The 12313-nt window shown below is 37.9% G+C and overlaps 1 protein-coding gene across 1 annotated transcript; it reads left to right on the top strand.

Annotated features, from left to right (window-relative positions):
* Positions 1-3419: 3419 nt before the first annotated feature.
* On the top strand, positions 3420-11054 carry zpd (zona pellucida glycoprotein d). Its single transcript, XM_056452018.1, has 6 exons — positions 3420-3620; positions 3702-3859; positions 3929-4171; positions 10163-10346; positions 10755-10860; positions 10931-11054. The coding sequence occupies exons 1-6, from the start codon at positions 3420-3422 to the stop codon at positions 11041-11043; spliced, it is 1005 nt and encodes a 334-aa protein (XP_056307993.1). The 3' UTR covers positions 11044-11054.
* Positions 11055-12313: the final 1259 nt, after the last annotated feature.

Raw genomic sequence — 12313 nt, forward strand, 5'->3', positions numbered from 1 at the left:
AAAGATTTGCATCAGACTTTGATACAAATTGCTCATCAGAATAACACTGAAACGCTTCCTCGCTTATTAGTCATGCAACTACGTGTTCCAATTTTGGCAAGATGATAATTTATTTATCTCAAATATTACTTCACATATTTTTTTCTGTAACTACAAAAGTAATTATTTTGGGAGTTTTTAATACAAATTTTAACATCTACTTATAATAAACCTTATTCTTTTATGCAGATTTTATAATATTAAATTTAAAGTTTTAAATTGCAAGCCAGTATTTATAGCATTCATTCATTCATTCATTTTCTTTTCGGCTTAGACCCTTTATCCGGGGTCGCCACAGCAGAATGAACCGCCAACTTATCCAGCACATGTTTTACGCAGCGGATGCCCTTTCAGCCGCAACCCATCTCTGGGAAACATCCATACACACAGTGGCGTAGCGGACGGGCCCGCAGGGCACGCACCGTGGGGGGACCCTGGTGACTAATTTTATTTATTGAGAAAGTGCATTGTTCAAATCTTTTTATTTAGTATTATATGAATAAAATATTTTATTTACTTGTAAACATTATCCAAATAAATATAATTTTGTGTGGTGTTTTAGTATTTAGGCCTATTTTTTTTTTGGCTAATTTTTAACAACAAATAATTAATTGTAATTGTAAACAAATTGTAATTTCAGATTTAGTTTTAGATTTATTTTTGTGCTTTCGAACATATCCAAATAAATGAAATTTTATGTGTTGCTTTATTATTTATATTAATTAATATATATATATATATTTAGTAATTAAAAAATGCTTTTAATTTGTAATTTCAATTTTAGTATCCTTATTTTTTATATTTTAAATAATGTTTTATTGTATGTTGTTTTGTGCTTTTGTCATTTTTTTATTAATTTTACTTTTTTATATTTTCATTTCTTTGTAGCTTTATTTTTCAACTAGTTTATATTTGTTCATTCATTCATTCATTTTGTTTTCGGCTTAATCCCTTTATTAATACGGGATCGCCACAGCGGATGCCCTTCTCTGGGATCCATACACACTCATACACTATGGACAATTTAGCCTACCCAATTCACCTATACCACGTGTCTTTGGGCTGTGGGGGAAGGGGGTAACCGGAGCACCCGGGGGAAACCCACGCGAATGCAGGGAGAACATGCAAACTCCACACAGAAACGCCAACTGACCCGTCGCCATTTGTTCATTCCTTCATTTTCATTTTCTTTTCGGCTAAGTCCGTTTATTAATCTGGAATGAACCGCCAATTTATCCAGCACATGTTTTTAGCAGTGGATGCCCTTTCAGTCGCAACCCATCACTGGGAAACACACACTCTTGCACACACTCACATACACTACGGCCAATTAAGCTTATTCAATTCACCTGTTGCCTACCGCATGTTTTTGGACGGAGGAAACCCAAACACGGGGCAACCAGTTAGGGCCCAGCCGGGGCTCGAACCAGTCACCTTCTTGCTGTTAGGCTACCCACTGCGCCACGTGCTGCACCTAATACTAATATTTTTTCATGTTTATATTTTGTATATATCCATATATTCTGTATGCATTATTAATTATCTATTTATTTTGGTAGTTGCCATATTGTAGTCTTTAATATTAGCCAAACTAACGCTTTAATTTGTTTGTCAGTTACTTTGTTTACAGATCCAAACAAAGTCTCATTGGTTGTTCAACGCGCTCACTTGTCGGTCAGCAGGTGTCACTTATTTAGTTAATTCGGGGGTTTCTTTCTGACGTATTTAATCGATTTTTACTTCGCTGTGAACCATTTGACACGTAGACTAGATATTACTATTAGGCTACTTAAAATTGTCTAAAAACACATTTAAAACTTAACCTAAACAAAAGACTCCGCACCGCAAATGGCGCCTTATATATCAAAGGTGCGAAATCTGTTCATTTTATGACTTATTAAAGACAGTGTCAGTATTTACTTGTAAGATTTGAATGTCTCCTACAGGTGTTTCTGCTTCATGCAGTGCTTTATGTGGTCTGGAGTATTTCTGGTAAGGACAATAGCGAAAATATATCATCTGACTGTGTCAAATGTAGTTGGCCCACTAAAATACAGAGGTAATTTGTAAATGTTCAGTTATTTACTTTGGAGGTCTGTGCGACCAGTGTAGAGTAAACATTGCTGCATAAACTAGGTCTGAATTTGTTTAAAATGGTTCCCCAGCCTGGTGTTAAAGTCAATTAACTGTGGTTTTACTACACATAAAATGTTCTAGGGTGAATTTGGGTAATCTGGGAAACCTAAGCTTCAATGTGTTTACTTTTGTTCTAACAAAATTCTGTCAACAGGACTTTCATTATAAATTTACATTTCATGTGAGTGAAATTATGTTTGTGGTCTATTCAAGTAACAAAATAAGTATTGAAGTGTTGAAAATGTTTTTTAGATTTTATTTTTTATTCTAAAAGTTTTTGTTGTCCCACTTTGTTAAATATGATTGATAATCTGGGACAGTCTTCGAATGGGAGAAATATGCATTTAGAGACTTTATAAATTTAATGGCTCTCTCTCTCTCTCTCTCTCTCTCAAACACATACTCATTTTTTTAAAATTGGTAAAATTTGCATGTGTTCAGCATGCATAAATATGCCAAATATATACTTTTTCAGCCCAAATAATATGTATGTCCCAGATTACGAAGTGACCTGTCCCTGATTATCAATTTAAGACTAAATTATTATTATTATTTTACATAGAAATACTAGTAGGTGTGGCATGGCTATTCTCAGAATAAAATCTACATTGCTTTCTTAGGTGGTTAGAAAACATCTTGGGGATTTCAGAAATCTCTAATATGTTGTTTTAATTAGTTAGACATAGAAATAGAGAGCTGCAAAAAGTCAAAGTCAAAACGGCAAAAAGTGTCCCAGATTACCTAAATTCACCTTCCATGTTTTTATTATTCTTTAAAAAAAATTTAATCTGCATAGGTAAACTGGGTCTGCATTCAAAATAATAAGTTTAAGAAAAAACACTTTTTAAATGCTAAACGTTTTTTTAAATAATGTTCATATGAGATACTAGTGTGTTCTGGCATATTATATTAGGTAGTGATACTAAAACAACAATTTTACACTTGAAGATTTAAGCCAAGTTGTAATGTTTTTCCTAAGTTACATAGAGTGATTAAGAAACATTCTAAATGGCCACTTCACACCACTGCACATTTAGCAAATCTGGACCATGGTTAATTAAGTGTGCTTTCACACTTGGTTTTATTACCTGTTCTATTTGAAGCTCTGACGTCAAACAAACCCAGGTGGACACCAAAAGTGCTAGTGTGAAAATCTCAAGCACTGGGTGTTCATGACAAGTCATGTTGTTTTTATTAAACTCCAATTTAAATATGAATCAAATATTTATTTCCAAGTCACAGCAATGAACGTGACGTGTGGCAAAGACTTCATTTCCATCCTAGTGGACGAAGAGTACTTCAAATACTACAATGTTGGAGTAGAAGCTGTTCATTTGCCTAACCCCAGCTGCCGTGCCCACAGAAAAGAGATCTCTGGATCAACCTATTTCACCGTGCACACACCAATGGACCAGTACACGGCCTGTGGAGGCAAACCTCTGGAGGTAATGTGCTAGTTTCTACTCATTTAAACAATTAATTATCAATGACCTTATCACATCAAATAATCCATCTACTTTTAACAGAAGAACATAACTCATGTTACATACTCCTTAACTCTGATGGCTGACCCACCTGTGTATGGAAACATTGTGAGAAATCCGGCTCTGCAGATTGTGTACAAATGCGTCTATCCGTACATTCGCAAACTCAGCCTGTCGTTTCCCATCTTCTCCTTCTCCAGGTAAAACACTCATGTTCAGTTAAGCTTGATGAAGGATACATGTTCAATCCATTTGATTTGCTTTTGCAGTGAAAGTTTGTTCAAGGTGGATGAAGTGGACGCCAGAGTGGAAATGAGCTTGTTTAAAGATCAGACATACAATGAGGCTTTCACTAGTGCTCCTACTATTAAGATCGGGGATCAAATCTATGTTCAGATTCAAGTGATGGAGCCGGAAGATTTCTTCCATCTGAAAGTCAATGATTGTTGGGCAACTACGACTCCTCAGGCTAATGATAAGACAGGCTTAAGGCACACACTATTGGAGAACGGGTGAGTCAGTATTAACGTCGTACTGTGTGTATCTGTAAATATACAATCCAGTTGTCTCTTATTAACATCGATATTCAACACTCATAGCAAAAGGTCTTGTGTGCAGGAATTGGTGCAAAGATAGTTCACCGTCCATCATCAACAGTGTTATGCATGTAGGAGCACTTAAAGGGATGTTTCATAAAAATCTAGCAGCCGTTGACATCCATAGTAGGAACCAAAAAATAACTATTCAATTCAATTCAATTCACCTTTATTTGTATAGCGCTTATACAATGTAGATTGTGTCAAAGCAGCTTCACATAAAAGGTCACAGTAAATAGGAACAGTGTAGTTAAGTTTGTAGTGTTTAAGTTCAGTTCAGTTTAGCTCAGTTCAGTGTGGTTTAATAATCACTACTGAGAGTCCAAATACTGAAGAGCAAATCCAACGATGCGCAGCTCTACAGATCCTGAACCATGCAAGCCAATGGCGACAGCGGAGAGGGAAAAAAAACTTCACTAAAGGCGGAAGTGAAGAAAAAAAACCTTGAGAGAAACCAGGCTCAGTTGGGCACGACCATTTTAATTTCTCCGCTGGCCAAACGTCTTGTGCAGAGCTGCAGTCTCAGTGGCGGAGGCTGGAAGCTGGCCTCAGCGAAGACTCGTCTGTCTCTGGAGCGTCATAGGAAACAGTCTCATGTTCTCCACTCTTCCATGACCATCGCAGTAGTTGTTCAGGATTCGGCCAGGTCCAGGATATGGAAACCTTGGGATAATCTCGTCGTTGGTCTTGGATCGAATCAGTGACTCTGCATAGTCTGAGAGCCTCGGGAAGAGTATCCCCAGGTGGAAATGGAGAATAAAGAAAATAATTAGCGTAGCTGATGTTCACAGTGTGTATCAGCAAGATGCATAACCTGTGTGGAAGCCCCCTAAGTGGTGCACTAAGTGTATGCTTTACTGAACAGATAGGTCTTTAATCTAGTTTTGAATTGGGAGAGTGTGTCTGAGCCTCGGACTTTATCAGGAAGGCTATTCCAGAGTTTAGGAGCTATAAATGAGAAGGCTCGACCTCCTTTACTCGACTTTGCTATTCTAGGTACTACCAGAAGCCCTGAGTTTTGAGATCTTAAAGAGCGAGTTGGATTGTAGCGAGACAGAAGATTGGTTAGATAAGCAGGAGCTAGATTATTTAAAGCTTTATATGTAAGAAGCAATATTTTAAATTCAATACGAAACTTAACAGGCAGCCAGTGTAAGGAGGATAAAATTGGGGTGATGTGATCAAATTTTCTAGACCTGGTTAGAACTCTGGCAGCTGCATTTTGTACTAATTGAAGTTTGTTAATAGAGGATGCTGGGCAGCCAGTAAACAGAGCATTACAGTAGTCCAGCCTAGAAGTCATAAAAGCATGGACTAGCTTTTCTGCATCTGAGATGGATAGCATACTTCGTAACTTAGCTATATTTCTCAGATGAAAGAAAGCAGTTTTGTGACATGGGAAATATGATTTTTAAAAGTTAAATTGTTGTCTAATATGACACCCAGATCTTTTATAGTAGAACTAACGCTAACTTTGTATCCCTCTAATTGTAGGTCGAGTTGTGAGATCTGCTGTGTACAGGATTTAGGCCCAATAAGTAATAATTCTGTTTTGTCTGAGTTTAAGAGAAGATAATTGTTGGTCATCCAGTCTTTAACATCTTGAATACACTCAGTTAGATTGGACAGATTAGACGTCTCGTCAGGTTTAGTTGAGATATATAATTGAGTATCATCTGCATAGCAGTGAAAGCTGATCCCATGTCTTCTAATAATGTCTCCCAGGGGTAGCATGTATATTGTAAACAGTAAAGGGCCTAAAACTGATCCTTGAGGCACCCCGTATTTTACTGGGCTGATTTGTGAAGGCTGTCCATTTATATTTACAAACTGGTAACGGTCAGATAAGTATGACTTAAACCATTGTAGGGCATGTCCCTAGACACCTGTAGACTTTAAGCGATTAATAAGGATACCATGGTCAATGGTGTCAAATGCCGCACTAAGATCGAGTAGAACTAATAGCGAGATGCACCCTTGGTCAGCAGCTAAGAGTAAATCGTTGGTTATTTTCACTAATGCAGTTTCTGTACTGTGATGAGCTCTGAAACCTGACTGAAACACTTCAAAAACATTGTTGGTCTGCAGAAAGGAGCATAATTGAGCAGAAACAACTTTTTCTAGTATTTTAGATATAAATGGAAGGTTTGAAATAGGCCTATAATTAGCTAAGTTGCTGGGTTCCAGTTGTGGTTTCTTAATAATAGGTTTAATAACAGCTAACTTGTAGGGATTTGGAACATGGCCTAAAGATAAAGAAGAGTTGATAATGTTAAGAAGAGGTTCTCCTATAACAGGTAGCAATTCTTTCAGTAACTTTGTTGGAATTGGAATTACTAAAGTCAGTGGCTGCGGCTTTCCAACATTCGTTTCAACACATCATCTTTTGTGTTCAACAGAAGAAAAACTCAAACAGGTTTTGAACGAGTGGAGAATGGGTAAATTAATGAATTTGCAATATGACTGAATTAAATTTTTGGGGTAAATTGACCCTTTAAAGTTTGATCAAATAAGCAACATTTAAGTAAACAGATCATTTTTGATCAGAGTTTGGCTAGATGAAATCAGATGAGAAATTTACATGGGGAAATATTTTAGCACATATGTAGGCCTATCTTATACAAAACACCATGGAATTTTTGGCAATTCGTAACTATTTGTAGGCAAATTAGTGACTAAAGGTTGAAGTCTTAAGTCTTAGTTGCAGAGAACAATTGCTTATTATTCTTTATCAACAGAGGTCTGGTCAGATTAGCAATGTTTTGGATTCAAGATTGGATTCAACTTTATTGTCATTACACATGTACAAGTACAAGGCAATGAAATGCAGTTTCGGTCTAACCAGCAGTGCAATAGCAGCAAGTGCAGGATACAGGTATAAGTTATAAAGTGCAGTTATAGAAAAACTATGGTAATATTTACAGATGGATGTACTATGAACATTATATACACAAGTTGTATTAGCTATGAACAGATTTACAATAAATGAATACGTGTACAGGATGCTATTAATAATCATGTTCATGTGCAGTGGGTATGTGCAGTTCAGATAAGTGAATCAGTGCAATGTAGTGCAATGAATATGTGCAAACTTTAAATGTGCAAATGTTAAATAGTGCAGTGATTGTGAGGAGTATAAGTTAGAGGAGTGTGGGGGGTGTATTGGGGGGGCAAAAGAGTCAGTGGGGGGCAGAGTTCAAAAGGGAGACAGCTCAGGGGAAAAAGCTGTTCCTCAGTCTGCTGATTTTTTTCCGGGGGAGCCTGAAGCGCCTGCCGGAAGGCAGGAGAGAAAACAGTCTGTGAGCAGGGTGAGAGGTGTCCTTAAGAATACTGCGTGCTCGGCGCAGACAGTGTTTCTTCTGGATGTCCTCAATGGCTGGCAGTGTAGTCCCTGTGATGCATTGGGCAGTTTTCACCACCCGCTGCAGTGCCTTTCGCTCAGCAACAGAGGAGCTTTCATACCAGACTGTGACGCAGTTGGTCAGGATGCTTTCTATTGTGCAGCGGTAGAAGTTCACCAAGACAGCTGATGAAAGCTGGTTCTTCTTAAGTTGCCTCAAGAAGAATAGGCACTGGTGAGCCTTCTTGACCAGGCTGGAGGTGTTGGTGGTCCAGGAAAGGTCCTTTGAGATGTGGGTCCCCAGGAACTTGAAGGATGAGACAGGCTCAACGGCCATCCCATTAATGTGGATGGGATCATGTGAGCCTGTTCGTTCCTTCCTGAAGTCCACAATGAGCTCCTTGGTCTTGTTGGTGTTGAGGAGCAGATTATTGTTGGTGCACCAGGTGGCCAGATGCTGTATCTCCTCCCTGTAGGCAGTCTCATCATTATTGCTGATTAGACAAATCACTGTGGTGTCATCTGCAAATTTGATGATGGTGTTGGATCTGTTCACAGGCCTACAGTCGATGGTAAAAAGGGAGTAGAGGAAGGGGCTCAGCACGCAGCCCTGTGGTACACAAGTGTTGAGTGTGACGGTGGTAGAGCAGATGTGGCTTGATCTAACATTCTGAGTTTTGGTAAACTTTTGCAGTCAGAAAAGCTCTGTTGTCAATATTGTAGTGGATGTATGAAGCACATCTCGCACTGAAGTGTTGGGGGGGCGAGGGTTGGTTGTCGCGGATCAAAGTGAAGAGGGTTTTGGAGTCACAGAAAAAAGTAAAGGGCGTGTGAGGAGGGGAGTCGATAAACAAGGTGCCGGACCAGATTTCAGAGGTACGGATCCAGCTTGTTCCAGCACAAATTAAGCCCTGGGCTGTTTCTCAATATACGTTCTTCAGCGATCTTGTGTTCTCAAGTAACATCATCATTAACTGCCAAAGTTCAGTTCCAAAACTCACGACCGCAAGAACGGAGGACGCGTGAAAGTTCCCGGATGTGTTCTTGATATCGAGGACGCACCGATGCAGACTTGAGTGCAAAACTCACTTAAGTCCCAGAAGTCATTATGACTGGAGGTGGGAAGCGCAGCAGTTTATATGGGTTTATTATTAAAGTTCAGAGATATCACTTAATTATCTCAGGAGTTTCCCAAAATGAGTCTGTGAAAGTAAACATTATTATGAAAATCCTAATAAAGGCATAAACACATTAAGGGTGTTTATTTGCTGAAATTCGTGTTAAAATCTGATTTATCTATATTGTGCATATTATATTTGTAAAGTCTTTATGCATAGTGTGTATTGGAAAAAGGGCAAAAACAATAAATCGCTGTATGAATGCTGTAATGTTTTAATCATTTTCGGTTTAACGCACAAGAAGGTCATGTGACCATCAGGAAGAACTAGGGAAGAACGCAGCATCTCATTTCTCACAGGACTCGTTCTCTGTTCTGGCAAGACCGGTCTACACAAGAACGCAAGTCCATTCTCTGCGTTCTTGGAATTGAACAAAACAGCCCTGGTCTCAAGTAGTCTTGAACACCTTGATTAGTTGGATCAGTTGTGTTTGGCTCGGGTTGGAGCAAAACTTTGCAGAGCTGCGGCCCTTAAGGAATCCAGTTTGAAACCTATGCTTTAAAGATTTTTTTTTTTGGCCCTCACACAAAACTCTAAAGTGCAAGTTTTTACCTTTTTTTGGCATACTGTCTTTATTGACGGGACAGGTGCTTGCGTTGTCAGGAAGCAAAGTTAGAGAGAGAGAGAGAGAGAGAGAGAGGGGGGAAGGGAACAATAAAGGTCCAAAAGCTGGGACTCAAACTTGGGACACCTGAAGCACATTGGTGCTATTTGTAGGGGCACTATCCACTGAGATTAGCTATCAGCAGCAACCAAACTGCATGGAACTCTAATGAAATCATAGGTCTCAATCAAGGTGTTTAAGACTACTAGAGACTATTAAGCTGCTGTGAGCTGTATTAGTGTTAAACAAACTTGAATCCAATGCAAAATCTGCATTTTTAAACAAAATTCCTAAACCAAGTAGGTTTATATTTGGAAAATATGCCAAATTCATTAGTTTAAAGGAATAGTTCACCCAAGAATGCAAATTTCCTTACCATTTACTCGCACTTGGGTTAACTTTTATGAATTTATTTTTTCTGTTGTACACTGAACAAGAATGTTGGAAAAAAGCAGCCATTGACATTCATAATGAACGTCCGTAGGAATATGCTGCTTTTTCCCTTCATTATTTTTTCCTCTGTTCAATAAAAGAAAGTTTTGTGAAAAAAGACCAGTTTGAAACAAGTTTAGGGTCAGTAAATGATGGCAGAATTTTCATTTTAGGGTGAACTATCCCTTTATGATGCAAAAGCAACATTGAGGCAATCTATCATTTCATGCAAAGTTCCCTAAATTTATGTTAACTGACTGGATTTCCCATGATAATTAAAAAAAAATGTTGAGGATAAGCAAACCATAGTGTAAGTATGATCTGATGCTGTATGATTTGTTTGGTCTTTTAAGGTGTATCAGCGATATAACAGCTTCATTTGGTAATGGTACGCCACATCCTGCAGGAACCAACGGTGAGGGCTCGACTGTCCGTTACTCATTTGATATGTTTCGGTTTCTGCAAGAGCCCCACAGTTTCTACCTGCACTGCACTGTCCATCTCTGCACACCTGAGGATCAAAAGTCTTGTATTCCTGTAAGCCATTTTAAACCTGTTAGTTTTGGATAGTTTTGAAAAGTGTGCACATTTTTTTCTTCTCTTCTCACAACTCTCAAATTCAACTGTTAGAGAATCTCAAACTTGCAAGAAATGTAGTCAAAATTCTGAGATAAACTCTCATTTCTAAGGGGAGAAAATAAACTCCTAATGCATATTCTTGCAACCACTACATTTATTACAGTATTCACCTGTTAACATTATTTAATAAAAATAAATTAATTTGATAAATGTTAAACTAACATTATAATAAATGCTGTTCTCATATTGTTCGTTATTAATTCATAAGTACAGTATATTAAATGGGGGGGGGGGGGGGGGTTGGCTGGTGGGAGAAACTGGCTTCCTTAAACTATGTTGTTATAACCTGACCTGCTGTATTTTCAGGTATGTAAAACTATATTCAAAAGAGAAGTTGTTGTGGATGAACAGGCCCAAGCACTCCTGTCTTATGGACCGATCAATGGAATTTTACCAGACAGACCCATGATAAGTAGGTTTATGGACCTTTTCATTCATATACCATTGTAATATTTAAACTATTTGCATTTCTCCCCTCTTAGATCTTCTCACACTGGTCCTTCCATTGGGAGTGATTTGGACTCTGGGTATCTTCCTTCTCGTACTGATCATTATAGCTAAATCTGGAAACAGACGACACATGACAAATAGCTAAATAAAGCTCACTTTCACACAGACAACACATAGTGATTTATATTGGGTACATCAGCTACCATAACAGCTATTAGCCCTGGGTGAATGCTCCATGATGGACCCTTCATATGTTATTTTTACCTGCAAAATTTGAAAAAAAAAAAAAAAAAAAGGTTTATTACTTTCGGTTGCAGCATCCTGTTGGTCAGCACTGGAAATTTGAGTGACCCATATTTGATGATGAAACCTTTTTGCCTTTTTGAGGAAAAAAGGTAACAACTAAATAAAGCACATTTCATGTTGTGATAGAAACTGGCTAAGCTACCTCAAACAAACACTGGCTATTATATTAGCATGTTAGCCCTTGAACACTCGATGGAGTTGTCCACTACTTTTGATTTTATTGGCGGTTGACAACCAACTTTAAAGTTGTATTATCGCCACCTACCAGATTGGAGTGTGGAACAGTAGATGAAATAACCAGGAGGAGACATGAATGTAAATTAAATAAAGAGAAATTATATTATATGCATCAGACCTGTATTTTTGAGAGAATTTGTAAGACATTTAACCATATTCTGGGTTCTTCCTTCTAAGAGATTCTTAATATTTACATTTTTATTCTCAATTAGTTGAAACATCTCTCCTTTCTTCCTCATATTTTCTACATTCCAATAATACATGTTATTGATTACAGTTTTCACATAAACCTGTTGGATGCTCGCCTATATTATATGTAGTGCCTGATTCGGTCCATTATGTCCTATTCTAAAATGGTTGAGAAGCACCTCTTCCTTTCGATTTCTGTCCTTTATTCTGCCTTCACAGACTTTTTCTTGGATATGAAATGTCGACCTGCATCATTTAGATCCCAGATATTAAATCCACAGTTGGTTAATGATAATTTAGCCAGGTTATCAACAGCTTCATTCTCCTCAACTCTTACATGTACAGCAACAGCAGTCACTTTTTCCAAACAAAGCAGATTTCTGTTGGTCGGTAGGCCTATGCAATTTTGACAGATTCATAAGTGAGATAATAAAAATCCTTACGTCCTCATGAAAACTTACAAACATTGCAGGACATGTGAAATTTTGCTGAAAGTAATGCCTAATTAAAGACATACTGCTCAAGTACATATCTATGCTGCTCAAGTAGTACAAAGCTATATTGCATATTAGTCCTGAGCGAGCTTTCCTTTGTCTGTGAAGCAGCTAAAATTTAAATGAACAATTTCCTGAGAGGAATGTCTTTGTGTGATTTATTCTTCACATTTACAGTACTGAATATGA

This window comes from Danio aesculapii, chromosome 25, assembly GCF_903798145.1.
Source record: "Danio aesculapii chromosome 25, fDanAes4.1, whole genome shotgun sequence".
NCBI classification, from domain to species: Eukaryota; Metazoa; Chordata; class Actinopteri; order Cypriniformes; family Danionidae; genus Danio; species Danio aesculapii.

Coding starts and splice junctions, on each gene's coding strand:
- zpd (XM_056452018.1), top strand. CDS start 3,420: ATGAACGTGACGTGTGGCAAAGACTTCATTTCCATCCTAGTGGACGAA. Junction 4,172..10,162: donor CACACACTATTGGAGAACGG/GTGAGTCAGTAT, acceptor TGGTCTTTTAAG/GTGTATCAGCGATATAACAG. Junction 10,861..10,930: donor ACCAGACAGACCCATGATAA/GTAGGTTTATGG, acceptor CTCCCCTCTTAG/ATCTTCTCACACTGGTCCTT.